The following is a 22,349-nucleotide window of genomic DNA, read 5'->3' as shown; positions in this document are numbered from 1 at the left end:
ACCCCAAGCTTTGCCTTTTCCAGGTGGGCTAAAGGGTTGTTACCTGTATGGTAGGGGCCCGGATTGGGGGGTGGTCCACTGCTTACCACGACCGGACGATGCAAAGACGAGACGGAGGCAGAATTCAGTTGTAACAGATCCGGGTTTATTGGCCATCCTCCTGACGACCTTGGACCCCGCAGTTCCTTTACAGCTCTCTGTTTCCAGGCCCGGGTACCTTTCACCTTTCCTTTAGTCGTGATGACGTCCCTCGCGGATCTTTCGCTGGGGCTGTCCTAGACCAATCTACCACCAGCGCTTCACCTGCCCGAGGTCGTCGTCCAATCGGTACCCCCGGGGCCTCGTCTGTCCTGCGGTACGTTGTGTCAGGGCCACCCCCCTGACTGTCTTCTCCTGTCAGTCCCCTGTTTGAGCTCTTCACCGTTCTCCGTCTTCTGTCCTGAGTCTTCCTCTGCTGAGCTCCTCCCGGGACTAACCTGCCTGCAACCCCAACCAGTTCTATTTATCCCCTCTCTCACCAGGAATTCCCCTCCTGGGTTCCTATCTCCCCGCCCCCCATGACTAAGCGTTTCTCACGCCCTAAGCTGCTGTTGAGTCCTGAACTACTCCCCCCTGCCATCTTGTGGTCATTTCTAGGTACTGCACTCTCTTGTCTGTCGTTCCCAGCTATCACCCTGCTGTCGTTGTCAATCTCCGTCCATAGTGCACCAACCGTTCCCTCCTACTTCCAGTCAAGTCTGTCCGTCAAGTCACCTTCCCCCACACTCCCCCTTCCTTTGTCCATTGTCGTCCCGACAATCGTATTCCCTACCTACGTCGTCCTGAAGCTTGTCCACAGTCTGTTGTCGGACCGGTCGTTTGGCCAAACCCGCTGCCCACGGGGGCCGAACCAAACTGGGAGCATCATGCTCCAAGCAGCCTACTGCTACTCGCCGGCGCACACACCACGTGACAACTCCTTTTCAGGTTGGTGAGGTCCACCCGGACTACTCTATGGCGTGTACCCCCCAATTCTCTCTCCTTCTGCTACCTTCAGCTGTCCGGAACGCCAGGACCGAGGCCTGTTGCCTACCAGGTCATCACTGGCGCCCGCCCGTCCTTTTGGGGTGTCCGTGGTGTCGGGGACCTGACTGATGGACCACTGTCTGGTTCAATGTTCTTCGTCTCTTCGCCCTTCACTTAAAAAGAGTCATGGTCGGCGTCTTCGTCACATCTACCTCGTACCCGGGACCTGTTACACACATTTTTTTTTTTTTGTGACACACACTACTCATTAAATCAACTTTTAACATACCGTATATATGATTACCACTACTTCAATAACAATAGGAGTTACTCAACTGGAGTAACCCCTTTTTTTGTGTTTGTTTTTTTTTTTTTTGTCTTTCTTTTCTTTTTCTTTAACTCCTTCTTTAAACACACTATTTCAAACATAAAATGGAAGTACTCCCCCTTCCTTTAACATTAACACTTCCCCCTCCGCATCCCCGCTATATCAGGAGATAACAGTAAACAATAAAAACATTTTCCTTTACTGGGACGCATTACTGTCCTTTTAGGCCTGCACAATGGTGCAAAGAAATCCCGGTAGTCCGGGCCATCTCATGACGGCGGATGTTACGCCAATCCAGTCAAGTCTGTCCGCCAAGTCACCTTCCCCACATCTGTGCGTACCAGGACTTCGGAGCCAGACAAATATTCAGCAAACTTCTCCGTCATGGCCCACACTAATGCCAACAGGAACTGTAGTTATCTGGGTTTCTTTCGGAATCATGGAGGGACCAACTAGCATAGGCGATCACTCATTCCTTTCCGCTCTGGATTTGAAACAGCACAGCTCCGAGTCCATGCAAGCTTCTATCAGTATGAAGCATGAATGGCTGGGAGAAGAATATTTAGAATTGAGAGTACTCAGTGGTTGATACCTTTTAATGGCTAACTGAAAAGATGGTAACAAATTGCAAGCTTTCGAGACTACTCAGGTCTCTTCATCAGGCTAGACTAATACAAAATCTGAAGAATCACATATTTATACACAACACAGCACAGAAATAACGCAATAGCTAAGACAAGTGATGTGAAACGGAATAGTCATTATGAGAGAGGAATAAGCATAAATATTGGAGCAGTTCATAGATAAGCAGTGTGAAGGTTTTATTGCCCTCTGATTGCGTCTGGTTCTGTGTTGTGATGACCCCAGAAGGTCTGAGGAGCTAGTTCCTTAATTGATGTAAAAAGGCATAAATCCATGCGACACATTCATTCCTGCACTGAATGTGTCGAAAGTTTTCATAAATTTGTACTCAGAGATTCTTCTCTCTCTCTGAGACTTGAAGTTACCTTTTTAATACAAGTAATTTAATGTCCATCATGCTATGACCAGGGATACAAAAATGTTTTGCCACGGGTAGATCCATTCTTTTTTCTCTTATTGTGTGATGATGAGAATTCATCCTTGTTCTCAGTTTTTGCCCTGTCTCCCCCACATACAGACCCCCAGTTGGACATTTAGTACAAATAATTAAGTACACCACATTAGATGTGATGCTGAACGTACCTGGGATCTTGTAGTCCTGATGTGAGTTGGGGATCTTTATCTTGTCCGCGGTCATTATAAATGGACAGGTTTTACATTTTTTCTGGTTGCAAGGAAAGCTTCCTGCAGCTGTTGGAAAGGACAGGGAGCTTCTGATAATTATGCTTCTTAAATTTGGGGGCTGCCTAAAACACAGCAATGGGGCGTCTGGAAATATGGATTGTAATCGGGCATCTTTTTGCAGTAAAGGTTGTAATTTCCGTGCAGCTCCCCTTAGCACCTCCAGATTTGGATTGTAGGTGACCACTAGGGAGAAGTCATCATAGGCCAGCACTGGTGCCTTGGTCATAGCCAATTTCAGGGTTCGAAACACTTCCTCCTGACACTCTCCCTATTGGACAGTTCTGTTTCTTGCACTGAATGGCACTCCGTTCAACAGTTCTAGCAGCGGGTTCACGATGCGCGTAAAGTTCTTCACAAATCGCCTAAAGTATCCAGTGAGTCCTAAGAAGGCCCGCACATCTTTTACAGTCTTCGGGGTGGGCCAATGTTGCACCGCCGCAATTTTCTCATGAGATGGTCTCACTCCATCCGCAGAGACTACATGTCCCAATATTTGATTTGCGTGCGGAACAAATGGCATTTCTGGGGCTTTACATTTAATCCATGCTGTTGGAGGCGGCTCAACACTTGTTCCAGTCTTCGGAGATGTTCCTCAAATGAAACAGCATAAATAATATCGTCCAAATAAATGAAAGTAGCCTCGAAATGTAGGTCACCTAGACACTTCTCCATTAGTCGTTGAAATGTACACGGAAGCGTTAGCCAGACCGAACGGCATCCGATTGAACTCGTATAATCACATGGGAAGTATAAAAGTCATCTTTGCTCCATCCTGTTCAGACATTGGTACTTGCCAGTAGCCACTGGCTAGATCTAGCGTGGAGAAATATTTTGCGTTTCTCAGGGTAGCCAGGGACTCTTCAATCCTTGGCAGTGGATGAGAATCTTGTTGTCATGATCCATGCTGGATCATGACTGACATAAAGCACAAGTAACCTTTTTTTTTTTCCTAAGCTGTGCTTAAGGTGTTTTTGCCCCCGGTGGCCATGAGGATTATTGCACTGTGTGTCGTTTGCTCTAAGATTTCCCCCCGGTGGCGGTGAGCATCATTGCACTCTGGTTTCTTTAGTTTAGTGCATGTGATATAAAGCAGGTGTGATTGCTGGCTCTTGCTATAAAAGAGTCACAGGTGTTGCAATTAGGGTTGGTGATAGTGTTCATTTCAACCATCCTTGGTGGAGGAAGGAGCTGGAGAGCAGCTCTGACAGAGCCTGGTGTGAAAGGAGTCATAGGGGATTTCCTTAGCTCTGACAGAGCTTGGTGGCAGTGATTCAGGAGGAGAGCTGTATGCTGGTGGTGGACTCTGTTGCCAGGAGCAAGTGCAACAGAGTAAAGCTAAGTTGTGTTTCCCCGTTTCTGTTTCTTCTTAGTGTGTATTAGTACAGCAGTGGGGCCAGTGCCTGCGCCACCCAGCTCCCTAGCAAGGGATAGGTGTAGGGTGTGCTAGGGCGACAGGTTCGTGATCGGCGCCCGGTACGGAACCGGCATAGGGAACGTTAGGAGCGTTAGGGACACTGACTCAGGGGAGTGCAGGAGGTCTCCACGTCCCCTTTCCCTATCGCAGGGCCCACCGTTGTAACTGTTTCCCTACCTCTTGTTTTGTTGTTTTAGTTACCAGCCTGTGAGCCGTGTCACACAGGATGGGTCCATGTAACACTTGTACAGTGCAAGCATTGATTTTTTTCCACACAAAAACACAGCGTACCATCTTTCTTCCGCACCAGCACGATAGGGGCAGCCCATGGGCTCTGACTCTCTCGAATTACACCATTTTGCAGCATCTGAGATAGCATTCCTTTCACCTCCTGATACTCTTGCGGGTGAATTTGGCGGTATTGTTCTCTAATGGGTGCGGTGTTCTCAGTTGGAATCTCGTGCGTGATCGCTGTTGTGCAACCAAAATGGTCTTCATGACGCGCGAACACAACCCAGTATCATCCCAACAGAGCTTCCACTTGCTGGACCTGCTGTGACGTGAGTTTGGTGGCTTTGGCCCGCATTTGTTCTAAAATTTTTCCGTCCCTCTCGCAGGTGTTGAGGTTCGGGCGCCAGAGTAGTATCTACGGCCACCGCCCAAGGATCTCCCTGTTTTACGGTCAACTGCACGGCCTGTTGATATCAATTCTTCTGGCATATCCACGACTTGGGCCACTTCACTTCTGGGTGAGAGCGTGATGTCTCTTCCCCCCAATGACACACCGTACAAGGACCGTTCTGTCGTACACAGAAACTAACATACACGCTACTAGTATCCCCGGGGGTAATTGTTCTGCATTGGCGGGCTCAATCTGAACCTCGACTCCTTCCAGAGGGGTACAGGCCCAGATGGGTAGGGTAAGCACTGTTTGTCCTGGTGGCAAAACTCAATTGATAGAAGCTGGAGCAATCACTTTCCCTAGTGTTTTTCCACCACTGGAGGTCTCTTGGGCTTGAGCCACGCAGATTAGCTGGTGAAATACCCTCCTTTGTTGGGTGCAAGGGCTCCACTGTCTTAGGAACAGGTCTGGGGACTCATGGATAAGGAGACTCCTGAATTTTTTTTAACACATTCATGCCTAATATGACAGTGTGTCCCTTACCCTCATCCTCAGCTGTCAGCACCACTCCCTTTCGCCCTAGATCTTTACCGCAGACTGTGATTGGCAGCTGTTAACTTGATCATTCAGGCCACATTGCCTCTGTGAAATGTCATCAAAAGTAGATTTCGGGCATCGTGGTCACCTGTGAGCCCATATCAACCAGACAGCGTACAGCCCAACCATCCATCTCAGCCCAGAAGAGAGGACACATGAAAATGAGATTTGTAGATTTGTGGGACTTCTAGTATTCCTCCTTGACTGTTTAGGCTCTGAGCGGCATCCCCCAGGCTCGGAGCCCCTTAGTTTAACGGATGGCGTTGAAGAGGCCTACTCCGTTGGGTGCAACCCCAAGCTATATGTCCGGTTTCTCCACAGTTTTAACATGTGAGGGGTTCTTCTCGGCGGGGCACTCTCACCTCACAATGGGGAACTGGCTCATTTCTGCTCCCAGGTGAACTTGAAGTGACTGTGGGTACCTTTTTCGAATCAGCCAACTCTTTGCATATATACTGGATCTCCTTACACAATTCTTCCACCCATTGGGGTGTAGTAGCCATTATCGCAGATACCTCTCCGCTCCGGACCTTCCCCACCGGAACTGTCACCCCCTGCTCGTGCTCACGCGTGCATGCTTCACTCCCTACTTCGAAAAAGTAATGCATGGATTTACCCGCAAGCGCTCCCGCAAAGCTTGTTTCAGCAGCATGTCTCGCAAGCCGGTCACTAATTGGTCCCACAGCACTATATCAGTAGACCTTATGCCTACACCTTCTTTTCTAGTAATGGCAGTGTGGTTCTCCTGTAACGTATTCATGTACTGGGTCACCGTCTCCCCCTCTCGTTGACTCCGGCAAAACAAGCGCATGCCTAATTCCCCGTTGCGTCCCCATGAGTCTTCTCCAGAATCTGTAATACTTTGTCAAAGGTGTCTCGCGCCCAGGGGGGGGGATTCGAAGCATGACAGAGTCCCTGGCTTCCCCATCTAAAGCCATCATGTCAACCTCCGCCTCCAGTGCAGGGGTCATGGGGTGCATCCTCATCATTCCCCTGACCCGTCCAGTCTAGCTCCACAGCATAGTATTATTCCCAGTAAACTTTGGGAGGTTATTTAACATTGCCCCCAGGGATATACTGGACCTAGGGCCCCATCCAACTGCTTGGGTTGCCACCTGCGTGCTGTTGAACAACATCCTGCTGACTACGCCAAGTGTAGAATTGCAGGGATTGAGATGTCGTCACGGACAGGAGGCAGATCAAGAGTTAACAAATTTATTAACAGATGTATACTCCATGCAGGGAGAAAGTGGATATGGGAGGAAGGATATACAGCAATACTGGAACTGGAGGGATGAATAGGAAGGAAAGGGGCCAGGTGAATGTCGAAGAGAAAAAGAATAAACTTATCAGTCTGTCGGTTTCTTGATTGCAGCGTCTTGGTCTCCAACGGTGGCAACGAGAACAGCGGCAAGTGATGTCTCGGGGTTGTCTGGGGTTGACGGAGGTCCGGTTCCACAATGCAGGCAGAGAGTCTTTGCTATATTAGGTGGGTTCCCGAAACCTGCAGTTTCCTCGTACTGATCTCAGCTCTATATGCTATACCGCTGGAGCGTGGCTCTGCTCCGCGGTGTATGCGGGTGAGGAGTCGGAGGACATCGGGTGCGTAGCAGTCTGATGTCCGTGAGCAGTGGACACGATCAAAGAGGATGTGCAAGGTGGGCCTGCACTCACACGAAGCTCCGCTAACAAGGCCTGCACATCACCCTGCTGCACGCGCTGTCTTCCCACCAGGACTACTGTCTCTTTCCCGTGCGCAGCCCTTTTTATCTCATACCCGCCCCCTGCTGACAAGTGCATAGGTCGGTCCGGGCCAGAAAGCTCTCCCCCATGCAACAATGGTGACAATTCGAAAGTCCTGGAACTGGCGCAAGAGAGGTACCCCAGGTCCAGTTCATCTTCTTATACCCCCTGCCATGGTGAGCTGGTCCCAACGATATTAACTGTTCCTATACTGTACCTATCTACTTCCTGAATCTGTTGTGCACACCATTGCACTGTTCCAGTCCTATCTTATATCTAAAGCTAAACCCTTATTCTATGTCCTAGCTAACCCTTATCCTTTCCCTATATCTAATAAAATAGTACATTATATCTTCATCAAAATACAGTTGAGAGATCCACATCACTAAGCACGTATAAAACTCTAGAAAAGTATACATATCATATCTATTACATCACGATACATTAACCATGCAACTTGGTTCCTATAAGGTTCTATACATAGCACATATTCCTATACACAAATTATAATCGTTTTCTTATTAAGGGAGAAGTACTTAACCATCCCAGTCATACTCAACAGAAAGGCTAGTTTAATAGTCAAAGTCAAACTGTACGAAGCTTAAATTAATGGAATGAGTCACATACATCTTTTTAAAATGACCATTAATACCACATACAAGGAACAAATACTGTCACACCATGACCAGACCATATATTACCACCACATAGTTATTGAATAATACCACATACATGGGACAAATACTGTCACACCATGACCAGATCATATATTACCACCACTTAGTTACCGCTTAATACCACATACAAGGAACAAATACCGCCACACCATGATCAGACCACATATTACCACCACATAGTGACCAAATAATACCACATACTGTACAAGGAACAAATACCGCCACAACGTGATCAGACCACATATTACCACCACATAGTGACCAAATAATACCACATACTGTACAAGAAACAAATACCGCCACAACGTGATCAGACCACATATTACCACCACATAGTGACCAAATAATACCACATACTGTACAAGGAACAAATACCGCCACAACGTGATCAGACCACATATTAACACCACATAGTGACCAAATAATAGCACATAAAAGGGAGAAATATGGCCACACAATGATCAGAGCACATATTACCACAACATGAATTAATAATACAATACTGAACATTAATAAAAAACCCCCCCACAATACTAAGTGCCATTATACACAGGAGCTCTGTATTTACTGTCAATGTACAGGTAATACAGTGATCACCAGTGACATTATACACAGGAGCTCTGTATATAGTCAGTGTACAGGTAATACAGTGATCACAAGCGACATTATACACAGGAGCGATGTATATAGTGTATTCTGTACAGGTAATACGGTGATCACCAGTGACATTATACACAGGTGCTCTGTATATAGAGTCAGTGTACAGGTAATACAGTGATCATCAGTGACATTGTTATGCCGCGCTCACAAGGAGGCGGGGCTTCGGCCCCGACGTCACTCCCTCCGGTACGGCGGTCCCTCAGGGGTCCCCGTCGGGTGCGCACGCGCAACTCTCGTCCCCGGGTCTCCTCCTCCATGCCACGTTTGCGCTTGCGCGCTCCTGTCAGTGCTGTATAGGGCTCGGTCCTCTCTATGGTATTGGAGGACCTGACCCGGAACCACTAGTGGTCATGTGCTTTCTGGCTAGGTCCTGACCCGGAACCAGTAGTAGTCATGTGCTATATCAGACGACCTCCCCCTAGGGGAGGTGCCTGATTATTGTTGTGCTTCCTGGCTGGGTCAGCTGTGTCCCAGCCTGGCTGTGCGCTGTTCTCAGGTCCTCTGCTCTGTCTGCTATTCTGTGGTGCTCCTAGCACTTGCTCTGAACCCTTGTTTCTTCATGCTCCGCCGTGCCTCCTGGCATTCACTCTATTCCTGTGTTCTGTTACTTGCTACACGCCTTATGTGCCCACGTGTACCCGTCTAGCACTACCCTGTACTCAGCGCACTCCCGTGTACTCTCCTGTGTTCCCTAGTATCCTGCACCCTCCAGTCACACAGTCTCGTATCTCCTGTGAGCCGGCCGCCTGGTGCCAGCAGTCGTGGTATCGTATCCCCTGGGGCTTGCTCCTGACACTCCCTGTATAGGGGGTGGTCCTCACTAGGCTAGCTCGCCCTGGGAGGGTTGGTGCCGCGACCCAGAGGGTCCACTCCAGGAGTCGCTAACACTCTAACAGTATAATCAGGCCATGGACTCCGCTGGTACTGCGGCTTCCGTCCAAAAGGAGCTGACGTTCCTCCGGGAAAACCAGATTAGGATTATGGCATTTCTCAAGTCCATGGAGTCCGGTTTATCTGCCTCTCAGTCCTCTGAGCCTGGGAATGCTGCCCAGTTGGCTAGTCTCCAGCAGGAACTTGCGCAGCAACACGACTCCCAGGCTCAGATTCTCAACTATATAGCGTCGGTAGATAATCGGCTCCTTTCCATACAATCTGCCCAGGCCATGCTTCCACACTCACTTCCGCGCCTATGCAAGCCACCCCGGTATAGTGGTGACCCTGTGTTGTGTCGCGGATTCTTGAACCAGTGTCGTTTGCATTTTGAGTTTTTGCCGCAGCATTACCCCACCGATCGTGCTAAAATAGCATTTATTGTTTCTCACTTAGAGGGTAAGGCGCTTGCGTGGGTGAATCCCCTTTGGGAGCGTAATGACCCGCTCGTCGCTCAGCTTTCCATCTTTTTGGACACTTTCCGTAAGGTGTTCGATGAGCCGGGTCGCCTTGCTTCCACCACCGAGTCCCTCTTTAATCTTCGTCAAGGTTCTCTATCGGTTGGACAATACGCGATATGTTTTCGCACTTTGTCCTCTGAGCTAGGTTGGAATAATGATGCCCTCGTAGGGGCCTTTTGGCGTGGTCTGTCCGGTCGGATCAAAGACGAACTGGCGGGCCGAGATACCCCTACCAATTTGGAGGATCTTATCTCTCTCGCGACACGCATTGATTTGCGCTTCCAGGAGCGCACCCGCGAGTCAGCCAGAGAGAGAGAGGGTCCTCTCGCCTCTCTTCGTCCACTCGCAGTTTTTCTCATCCGTCACCCGAGTTATCTGCGGCAGATCCGGTACCTGAGCCTATGCAGGTGGATCGCCTCCAGATAGCTCAACGGCGTCGTGTGAAAAGGCAGGCACAAGGGCTCTGTTTCTATTGTGGGGATGCCTCCCACTTTCTACGCTCATGTCCCAAGAGACCGGGGAAGTCTCTCCGCCTGGGACTGTTAAGTGAGGTCTCCCCAAGTGTATGTGATTCCTCTCTACCCCTGACCGTGCCTGTCTCCCTGAATTTTGGTTTCGAGACTTTTACTGTGAAAGCTATTGTGGACTCTGGCGCAGTGGGTAACTTTATTAGTCTCGAGGCAGTTAAGAAGTTTCGCATCCCTGTCAGATCCCTGGAGTCTCCTAGGTCAGTAGTTCCGGTCGACGATAAGCCCTTGCAGGACACCGTTAACCAGGTCACTGAGGAAGTTGAGTTGCAGATTGGCACATGTCATCGGGAGCGGATCTCCTTCTACGTATTGCCGACTTCGCCTCATACCCTTCTTCTTGGACTTCCTTGGTTACGTATTCATGGGCCGACCCTGGACTGGCAATCTGGTGATATACTCCGTTGGGGACCGTCCTGTCAAAAGAGTTGCCTGCTGTTCATTCATCCGAAGAACCCTGCTTGCTCGTCTTCGACGGTTATAGGTCCGCCGTCCACCATCCCGTCTGTGACTTGTGACATTGTCGAGAAGGAGGCTGAGAGTCAGTCTCCACATCCGTCAAGCATTCCGTCTGTGACTTGTGACATTGTCGAGAAGGAGGCTGAGAGTCAGTCTCCACATCCGTCAAGCATTCCGTCTGTGACTTGTGACATTGTCGAGAAGGAGGCTGAGAGTCAGTCTCCACATCATTCAAGCAACCGGTCTGTGACTTGTGACATTATCAACAGGGGGGCTGAGAGTCAGTCTCCACCTCCGTCAAGTGACCGTCCCAAGGTAATTACCGTGGCTTCCGTCAAGTTGACGCCCCAGCGTCCAGGGGAGACCTTTGTGTCTAAAGGTAACCGTAAAGGTGTGTTATCCTGGGGACATTCTTCTCCGGCTGCCGGTCATGTTGGTGCCAAGAGGACACTCTCCCGTTTATCCCACGATTACTGGTGGCCGTCTATTGCTCAGGACGTCAAAGACTTCGTGGCTGCTTGCCCATCGTGTGCCAAGAAGAAACTTCCCAAGCAACCATCCTCCGACTGCTCGCCTCCTAAGGATGAATTGACTTCCAATGACTGCACCACCATTTCGGCCTCCAAGCATGTCTGTGTGCCTCTGCCGGTTCGACCTGTCTCGGGGATACCTGCCTCCGACTCTCTGTCCGTGGAGTTCTCCAGGGTATGGCAGGAGACCGAATTTTCTCGTATTGAGACTCTGGATCTCATTGGTCCTCATGCAGTTAGGAAGTGTCTGGATCCCGCTCCTAGTGTCAAGGTGCTATTTTCCAGTTCTAGAGAGAGGGGGCTTAAAGGAGGGGGTACTGTTATGCCGCGCTCACAAGGAGGCGGGGCTTCGGCCCCGACGTCACTCCCTCCGGTACGGCGGTCCCTCAGGGGTCCCCGTCGGGTGCGCACGCGCAACTCTCGTCCCCGGGTCTCCTCCTCCATGCCACGTTTGCGCTTGCGCGCTCCTGTCAGTGCTGTATAGGGCTCGGTCCTCTCTATGGTATTGGAGGACCTGACCCGGAACCACTAGTGGTCATGTGCTTTCTGGCTAGGTCCTGACCCGGAACCAGTAGTAGTCATGTGCTATATCAGACGACCTCCCCCTAGGGGAGGTGCCTGATTATTGTTGTGCTTCCTGGCTGGGTCAGCTGTGTCCCAGCCTGGCTGTGCGCTGTTCTCAGGTCCTCTGCTCTGTCTGCTATTCTGTGGTGCTCCTAGCACTTGCTCTGAACCCTTGTTTCTTCATGCTCCGCCGTGCCTCCTGGCATTCACTCTATTCCTGTGTTCTGTTACTTGCTACACGCCTTATGTGCCCACGTGTACCCGTCTAGCACTACCCTGTACTCAGCGCACTCCCGTGTACTCTCCTGTGTTCCCTAGTATCCTGCACCCTCCAGTCACACAGTCTCGTATCTCCTGTGAGCCGGCCGCCTGGTGCCAGCAGTCGTGGTATCGTATCCCCTGGGGCTTGCTCCTGACACTCCCTGTATAGGGGGTGGTCCTCACTAGGCTAGCTCGCCCTGGGAGGGTTGGTGCCGCGACCCAGAGGGTCCACTCCAGGAGTCGCTAACACTCTAACAGACATTATACACAGGAGCTCTGTATATAGTGTTTGTGTCCAGGTAATACAGGGATCACCAGTGACATTATACACAGGAATTCAGTATATAGTGTACAAGTAATACAGTGATCACCAGTGACATTATACACAGGAACTCTGTATATAGTATACAGTGTACAATGTCAGTGTACAGGTAACACACTGACTCATCAGTGACGTGTCTAGCTGAAGTCCTTCATCTTTGCTTTTTTTTTTCATTCAGCGTAGACCTCCATTACTTCTTCCAGCCAGGACTCATCTCTGCATAAAATAACACATAGTTACATAGTTACCACTTCTAGGACACATTACCCACTTTTTCCCTTTCTTCTACACTACACATCTAAATTTAGATATGCACCCACCATTAACTTATAATTGGCTATTATGCAATCCACCATTCCAAATGTAAATTATAATCCACCACTGTGCCCCATTAACTATAAATAGTCACTCTCCCCACCTAATAAATATATAAATTAATTAGCCCCTGTACTCTTTCCCTCAGTTCATAACCAGTCACTGCATCCTCAATGCCCCCTTCCCCACACTTCATCATGTGAAGTCTTCCCCCACCTCACACACACACTTCATCATGTGCAGTCCCTCTCCCTCCACTTCATCATGTGCAGTCCCCTTCCCCCACTTCATCATGTCTATTCAACAAAAAAAAGAGACCAAAAACAATCCAATAAAATAGAAATTACTTTATTAGATCCAACTTTAAAACACTTCCAATTAGCCAATTCATGTACTGTATATCATGAAAACATCACAAAAGCAAATAATTTGGAAACAAGATGCAAAATAGATGGCACAAAACCTTCCATGAATAATTAAGTGGATGGGGGACCTCCTGACATGATCTAATATGCTATATAAAGTGCTAGTGCCAATAATAATCCTGAACCCAGATTAAGTATCCATCGCATGTATTAGGTACAGTATCCATCTCCACCTGGTTCAAAGTAAAAACACACTAATAATGGCCCATTTTACAGAGGAGAATCACCTCAATACACAGAGAACCAATAGTCACATAGTAAATCTAAGTCTGGTTAAATCCCAGAGGTCTTACCCATAGTTTCCACACACAGAGGGTCTGTGCGGGCAGCCCCGACGTACGTTTCACGTGGGCTTCCTCGGGGGGCTGTCTACTTCATCATGTGCAGTCCCCCTCACCTCTCTTCATCATGTGCAGTCCCCCTCACCTCTCTTCATCATGTGCAGTCCCCCTCACCTCTCTTCATCATGTGCAGTCCCCCTCACCACCCTTCATCATGTACAGCACCCCTCCTCCCACTTCATCATGTGCAGTTCCTCACACCCCCCCATTTCATCATGTGCAGTCCCTCTCACCCCCCTTAATTATGTGCAGTCCCCCTCACTCCCCCACGTGTCCATGTGCAGTCCCCCATGGCTCTACAATGGCAGTTTGCAAGTTTCACTCAGCAGTATACCCTGCTTGTTTCTGGAAAGTACCCATGGAGTCAAAATCAACACCTGTAGATATATTCCCAAAGGGGTATAATTTACAAAATGGGTACACTTGAGGGAACATTATGCTCTTCTAGCACTTAGGGGCTCTGTATATAGGATCCTAGCAAAATCTGCGCTCCAGGAGGAAAATAGTGCTCTGTCTCTCCCGAGTCTGGCTAAACAGTACTGTACAGTCACATTCAGCATGAATTGTGGGGCACATTTTTGTGCTGTTTTTAACCATTTCCCAGTGTGAAAATGTAAAATCTGTGGCTAAAACAAAATTTTGGTGGTAAAAATAATTTTTTTTTTTTCACTGCCCAATAATATAAACTTCTGTGACACACCTGTGGTGTCCATATGATCACTGCACCCATAGATGAATTCATTGAGAGGTGAAGTTTGTAAAATGGGGTCACTCATGGGGAATTCTGCTGTTCTTGCACCTTAGGGGCTCTGCCAATGTGACATGGCCCCCTCAAACCAGTCCAGCAAAATCTGAACTCCAATATGGCGTTTCTTCCCTTCTGAGTTTTGCACTCAAAAGTAGTTTTCGGCCACACATGGGGCATTGGTGTACTCATGAGAAATCGTACAACAAATTTTGGGGGTCCATTTTCCCTGATAAACTTGTGAAAATAAAAAATTTGAAATATGAAAATGTGATTTTTTTTTTTTTTTTTTTTTTTTTTTTTTTTTTTTTTATTCTCATAGCTCAACGTTATAAACTTCTGTCAAGCACCAGAGGGTACATAGTGTTCACCAGACATTTGCTGGTCAACTTTTAACCCTTATAACTTCTTAACAAAAAAACAATTATGTTTCAGAAATTGTGGTGATGGAAAGTAGGCATATGGGAAATGTTATTTATTAAGTATTTTATGTTACATAGCTCTGATTTAAGGGCATACTGTACAAATCAAAAGTTTGAAAACTCCAAAATTTTCACCAAATTTCTGATATATTCACAAAAAAAAGCAAGTCAGATCGATCAAATTTTACCACTATCATGAAGTACAATATATCACGAGGAAACAGTTTCAGAATCAGTGGGATCTGTTGAAACATTCCAGAGTTATTACCACATAAAGTGACACTGGTCAGAACTGTAAAATTTGGCCTTGTTAGGAAGCTGAAAACAGCTTATAAACACTTTTACAGGGGCGCCTCTTTAAATTGCTGACTTGATTAAATCACAGCAATCCCCAATCTGGATTTGCTATTGAAAATGAATAATTGCTATACCATTAACGTTGCATGATGACATTTATGTTTTTACAGATATGAATCAAAAACATTAGTTATTAAACAAGGACAGGTTCCATGTGAGTGTTATATAATATTATCTGGACGTTTAGACGTGACAACAGAGGGGTCAGCTTCCAAGAAACAAAGTTCGTCTTCTTCTGTATTATATGAAGTTGAAGAAGGAGATTTTGTTGGGGTAAGTATTAATGATTTCACATTTTTTTTTTTTTAATCATTCACAACTAATATTATAAAACTTGAGCATTTACTATGGAGGAAGGAGAGTTTGTTACTTCTTGAGAAATTGGGCAAACTCTGTGTAATCATGCTCTATCAACACCATTACAGTGCAAAAACAGAAATAAAATGCCACAAACTAACTTTATTGTGTATTGAGAACTTTTTTCCAGTTCACCATCAGCAAATATTCAGCTGTCACATTTTACCAACACTCCAAAATATTTAAAAAGAACCCATTTAATCCTATGAATCCCAGCGTTACTGAGACTGTGTGCCAAAGTCTATGAGTGTTACTTTAAAGATGCGGTACCTGATGACTGGAAGTCACCCATATACTGTAGGTCACTCTTTTATGTTTCTTAATTATTATCGTCAATGATTTCTTTTGATACTTCACACTGTATAGTCTCTGAGTAATAAAACAACTTGGTGATCTCCCCTCTGCCCCCCAAAATGGACACACTAGAAAATAAAAATGAATTATGAAGATGACAAGTAATATATGCCTATTGGTCAGATACTAATGTGAACATATTGGTGGCATTTACTGTGAAATGTACAATAATGCTACTTACAATACTACTTTTTTCACTAACCTGCATGTGAATTTACAGATTGTTTAAAATCATGAATGTTTTGGATTTTTTTTTTAGCTTTCCATTATTTTCTTTTCTCTTTTTTAGAATCTGATGTGTTCTTTCCAGCCACTTATTTTTCAATGAATGAACAATATGAACTTGTAATAAAAATAGTATCTTTTAGATGAAGTTATTGTATATTTTTCTTTTTGTTGGCAGGATATTGGCCTTGTTACTAATGAAAGACTTACATCATTTGTGTGCAAATCGGAGGTGGAACTGCTGGTGATTAGCAAAGAGGTAAACTAGTCACACATTTTTCAACTACACCGAATATTTCAGCCTGTTGTTTTTCTCATACATGTTTCTCATAGATGTTCAATAGATTCAGACTTTTTTTTAACTCTCTGCATATTGCCAGCAAAGTTAGAATTGAGCAATTGAGCTCTTTCTAAAGGCCTAAGGCTGTGTTCACACGTAGCGTTTTTTTTTGTTTTCGCGGCGTTTTTTTACGCGCGGAATCGCCGCAAAAATGCAAATAAAAACAGCATGCAACCCTATGGGATTCTGCAATGCTGTGCTAATGCTGCGGATTTTTCTGCTGCGGAATCGCATAGCGGAAAAATCCGCAGCATGCTCATTCTTTTTGCGGAACCGCGGGGATTCCGCACCCAAGGGATTGCATTGAAACGCTCATTTTTCGCATGTGGCTATGCCCACCATGCGTGAAGTGAGCGCTTCATGTGCGGATGGTACCCATGGTCTGGAGGAGGGGAGACTGTCCTCCATGCCCTGGGTACCATAATCCTGTAAAAAAATAGAATAAAAATTAAAAATATTGTTATTCTCACCTTCCTACGGCCACCAGAGTCCTTCCTGCCTCTAACCAGCCTCCCGTCATCTTCCGGTCCCAGTAATGCTTTGCGCAAATGACCGCGATGACGTAGCGCTCTCGCGAGCATGACGTCATCGCAGGTCCTTCGCGCAAAGCATTACTGGGACCGGAAGATGCCGGGAGCGCCGCAGAACAGATCGGGGGCCGTCGGAAGGTGAGAATAACATTATTTTTTATTTTTTTTAAATTATTTTTACATCCTATCTTTTACTATTGATGCTGCATAGGCAGCATCAATAGTAAAAAGTTGGTCACACTTGCCAAAGACTATGTTTGACGAGTGTGACCAACCTGTCAATCACTTTTCCAAGTGATGCTACAGATCGCTTGGAAAACGCTAGCATTCTGCAAGCTAAATACGCTTGCAAAATGCTAGTTTTTCGCGGGAATTCCACATGCGAATTTCCAGCGGCAGGGAGTTGCAGAATTGCCGCGGAAATTTCCGTGGCAATTCCGCACGTGTGCACATAGCCTAAAGTTGATGAAGTCCAGAACCTGTTAGTCTGCTGGACAGACCCTGGTGGTGGACCATCTCATGGAGCTATGAGTGGACCAAAATACTTATTCTCTGACATTAGAACAATGATCACGTAGTCACAAAATACATGATGAAGGGGTTTACCATAAATGTGCAGGTAGCAAGTAACAAAATGTCATGAAGTAATTTTGTAAGGTACTGAAGAAGTGATACTGTATGTTACTGAATTAATATGTCCAAATATATGGACAGGCGAGGCTTACATAGGTGGTTCAAAAAGTGTAATCACTACGACTAACAAAATTAACCCCTTAAAAACATATTTTATTATAGAATTATTTAAAAAATCTCCAAAAGTAAAGTATAATTATAATTAGACAGATTTATAAAAATGAATAATTACGTATAAAATATAAACCACAGCAAAATAAAGTATCACAATGGCCCAGGGTAGTGGGGGCTAATCTTTCCTTATTAATCCCTTAGTAATCCCTTATTAAGACAGGCAGGCAGACATGGCTGATTGACAAGCAGGTGGGCATGGCTGATAGACAAGCAAGGGGGCACAACTGGTAGACAGGCAGGTGCACAGATGATAGGCGGGTGGGCATTGCTGATAGGCAGGTGGGCACGGCTGATGGACAGCCAGGCAAAGCTGATAGACAGGCTGGCGGACAAGACTGGGATTTTGGCAGACAGGTGCAGGTGGGCACGGCTGGTAGACAGGCAGGTGGGCAAGGCTGAAAGGCAGATGGGCACGGCTGATAGGCATTCGGGCATGACTGGTAGACAGGCAGGTGGGCACAAGTGATAGGTGGGCATGGCTGATAGGCAGGCGGGTACAGCTGATAGGCAGGTGGGCAAGACTGGGATCTTGTCTGACAGGTGCAGGTAGGCATGGCTGGAAAGCAGGCAGGTGGGCACGGTTGGTAGATAGGAAGGCGGGAACAGCTATTAGATAGTCAGGTATACTGGAATATGAGCACTGAGACTTGAGAACTAGCAAGAATGTTTAAGAAACAGACTAACAATGTACCACAGGCACCTCACATCAGGTGGAGATGCCTTAAATATTAAGTGTCTCCCAGCCATCAGAGGGAGGAACTGCATGCTCGTGTTTCCTGAGCACAGTGCCCAGGGATCTGCAAGCCATGTACAGACCCCTAGCAGCAGCAGGAGAAGGAAGAGGAGTGTGGGGCTGTGGTGCTGAGTGAGTCGGCATCCCTGATGTGGGAGGGGGTCACATTGGAAGGACGCTGGCACTACACCATTAATTCAGACTGCGTCCTAAATATTGTCCAGTGCCTTTACCCTCCATCATAAGTTTCATCAGGAAGCTCCTGGATAGTGTGGCATCAAACCATGATGTCCACAGTATTTTGTGGGTTTGCTGCAGGTCTCCATTTGTACCATTACATAAGCCAAATATATCACTCCCACTCTGATGTAATTTCCTTCAAAATGCTAGTGGACAAAGCCTCTCTATTAGCCCAGTATATTCTGTTCCCAGTGTGTCATTGCGCACACAATGTATGTGCACTGCGCGATCTATTACAGAATGCTCACTACGCATCATCTACAGTTGTGCTCAAAAGTTTACTTACCCCAGCATAATTTTTGCTTTCTTGGCCTTTTTTCAGAGAATATGAATGATGACACTAAACCTTTTTCTCCACTCATGATTAGTGGTTGGGTAAAGCCATTTGTTATCAAACTACTGTGTTTTCTGTTTTTAAATCATAAGGACAACCCAAAACATCGAAATGAATTTGATAAAAAGTTCTCATACCCCATTTCTTAATGCCGTGTATTGCCCTCTCTAACATCAATGACAGTTTGACGCCTTTTGTGGTATTTGTGGATGAGGTTCTTTAATTTCTCAGATGGAAAAAAGCCTCCAGTTCTGGTAAATTCCTAGGCTGCCTAGCATGAACTGCACGCTTGAGATCTCCCCAGAGTGGCTCAATGATATTGAGGTCAGGAGACTGAGATGGCCACTACAGGACCTTCACTTTGTTCTGCTGTAGCAAATGACAGGTCGATTTGGCCTTGTGTTTTGGATCATTGTCATGTTGGAACGTCCAAGTATGTCGCATGTGCAGCTTTCGGGCTGTTGACTGCAAATTTGCCTCTAGTATTTGCTGATAGCGTGCTGCATTCATCTTTGCTTCAAGTTTGAGCAAGTTTCCTGTACCTTTGTAGCTCACACATTCCCAAAACATCAGCGATCAACCTCTATGTTTTACAGTAGGAATGGTGTTCCTTTCATCATAGGCCTTGTTGACCTCTCTCCAAATGTAATGTTTATGGTTGTGGTCAAAAAGTTCAATTTTGATCTCATCACTCCAAATTACCTTGTTCCAGATGTTTTGAGGCTTGTCTCTATGCTGTTTTGCGTATTGTAGACAAGATATTTTGTGGCATTTGCGCAGTATGGCTTTCTTCTGGTGACTCGTCCATGCAGCCCACTTTTCTTCAAGTGCCTCCTTACTGTGCATCTTGAAACAGCCACACTGCTAGTTTTCAGAGAGTCCAGTATTTTAGCTGATATTATTTGTAGGTTTTTCTTTGCTTCCCGGACAATTTTCCTGGCAGTTGAGGGCGAAATTTGTTTTGGTCTACCTGACCGTTGTTTTCTTTTTACAGATTCCCTGATTTTCCAATTGTTAATCAAAGTTTGAATGCTGTTGACTGGCATTATCAATTCCTTGGATATCTTTTTGTATCCCTTTCCTTTTTGATACAGTTCAACTACCATTTCCCATAGATCGGTTGACAATTCTTTTGCTTTCCCTATGACTCACAATCCAGAAACTTCAGAGGCTGAATGAAAGATGCAAGAGTCTGTCTGGATCCCAGAAACCCTCTCAGCTTTTATGCACATACACGGATTATAAGCAAACAGGTCACAGGTGAGGATATTACCTTTAGTAATCATTCAAACCCATTTGTGTCAACTTCTGTGCATGTTATCAGGCCAATATTACCAGGGTATGTGAACTTTTGATCAGGGTCATTTGGATGTTTTGGATTGTCATTATGATTTAACCCCTTAACAACCGCCGATGCGCATTTTAATGGCGGCAGTTAAGGGTACTTATTCCTCAGCGCTGCTTTTTGTTTGTTTTGTTTTAATGTTTTATTTATTGAAATCTGCAAGTTACATCAGAAAGAAAGCAATCAACAAAGTAGCTTACGAAAGTATTATATAACCTACAAATTCCACTTTTCGGGAGTTAAACAAATGGTTTGAAATATCAATACATGGCAAAAACTATTGATATACAGAGGTTTAAGGACAACAACAGCCTTAAAGGAACTTCCAGTAGCAAGAATATCTGGGTTCAAATCTGGGTTCTTTCCATCCACACGTCCTTGCTACATCACATATGCCATGATTTCAAACAAAGATGAAAAAGAACAAAAAAGAAAAAACAGTATAGGGAATAAAGGGACAGAAGGTCAAGTAGTGAAAAGAGGAAGTTGGAAGATAGGGGTGGAATATAGGGGAAGCAAGGGGAGGGGGGGGAGAGGGGAACACTAGGCAACAAGGGCTTCGTCTACTCTGATAAAGCCGAACAACGAGGCCACTATAGCCTTATTTATTTTTACTAATGGATCTGAATCGGGTCCATGGGTGCCATACTCTTTCAAAAGCTGAAAGTGAGCCATTCACCAAGGCAGCCAGTTTGGCTACTTGATATAGCATATCTACCTTCTCTTGCAATTGGGATATAGATGGAGTAGTAGTTGTCTTCCAGTTCATAGGCATTAAAAGTTTTGCTGCTGAAAGAATGTGTTGAGTCAACAGAGCGGTATTCTTATGTCCAGTCGGTGACAGAAAATTTAAGAGCACTATCTCCGGTGTCAATGTAAGCTTTTTGCCCACAATTTCCCCGATATAATCCTCTACTAGGCGCCAGAACTGCAGCAGGGGTCGACAGGACCACCACATATGTAAGTATGTTCCCTCCGAGTCCCAGCATCTCCAGCACCTAACAGAAGACCCCATCCGCCAATGAGTGTTCTGCTTTGGTGTAATATACCATCTGGCGACTGTTTTAAAAGAATTCTCTTATGCTCTAACACACTGTGACGGGCCATGAGAAGAATTATAAATGTGTGATATTTGGTTTGGGGTAAACTTGTATCCCAAATCCTTTTCCCAATTTGTTATATAGGCTCTTTTGAGGCAACAGTCAGTTATATTTAAAATCTGGTAAATGGACGACATTATCTTTTTGGGTTTATCCTTTGTTGCACAGAGAGTCTCAAATGCAGTCAGTGGGCGGGTAACGTCTGCTCCTAAAAGATACTGTGCCAAGGAGTCTCTTATAGAGCCGAATTGTATAAAGGTCAAGCTGGAAAGCCCTGGTTGTTTCTTCAGTTCCTGAAAGGAGGGGAGTGTCCCATCCATCAATAGTTCATCAACCGCTACATTTGCCAGGGAGCCGGGTTTGATTAGATCTTTGTCTCGGGAATAAGATGCGTGTGGCATTATATCTGCCAACTTGAGTAAGGGGGAACTAGAGTTTTCACCAATCCCTTCCACAATTTTAAGGTAGCTTTGGTGTGTATATTAGGTAGATTTTTGTTTGTTTTTACAAGGATACGCCAAAAAGGTGGATCTCAGGGGATAAGGTGCTAGTGCTTCCTCCACCTCAATCCATTGCTTATTGTTAGGAGACCGCAACAGGTCTACCACTCTAGTAAGCATTGTCGCTTGGTAGTACCTAGAATCATAGAATCATAGAATCGTAGAGTTGGAAGGGACCTCCTGGGCCATCTGGTCCAACCCCCTGCTCAAAGCAGGATTCACTAAATCATCCCAGTCAGATGTCTGTCCAGCCTCTGTTTGAAGACTTCCATTGAAGGAGAACTCACCACTTCTCGTGGCAGCCTGTTCCACTCATTGATCACTCTAACTGTCAAAAAGTTTTTTCTAATATCTAATCTGTGTCTCCTCCCATTCAGTTTCATCCCATTGCTTCTAGTCTTTCCTTGTGCAAATGAGAATAAAGTTGATCCTTCTACAATGTGACAGCCCTTT

The 22,349-nt window shown here is 46.0% G+C and overlaps 1 protein-coding gene across 4 annotated transcripts in view; it reads left to right on the top strand.

The window, feature by feature from the left end:
- Nucleotides 1–22,349, top strand: part of LOC141096839 (uncharacterized) — a 281,517-nt gene that overhangs the window by 67,447 nt on the left and 191,721 nt on the right. For all 4 annotated transcript variants that reach the window (XM_073583673.1, XM_073583671.1, XM_073583672.1 and 1 more), the window contains 2 exons: nucleotides 15,142–15,304; nucleotides 16,146–16,226. In XM_073583673.1, the coding sequence (XP_073439774.1) occupies nucleotides 15,142–15,304; nucleotides 16,146–16,226 (244 nt within the window). The remainder of the gene's footprint in view (nucleotides 1–15,141; nucleotides 15,305–16,145; nucleotides 16,227–22,349) is intronic.

This window comes from Dendrobates tinctorius, unplaced genomic scaffold (assembly GCF_039654945.1).
Source record: "Dendrobates tinctorius isolate UK_male_01 unplaced genomic scaffold, ASM3965494v1 ptg000079l, whole genome shotgun sequence".
In the NCBI taxonomy this organism is placed as follows: domain Eukaryota; kingdom Metazoa; phylum Chordata; class Amphibia; order Anura; family Dendrobatidae; genus Dendrobates; species Dendrobates tinctorius.
This window is presented reverse-complemented; position numbering and strand designations above follow the sequence as displayed.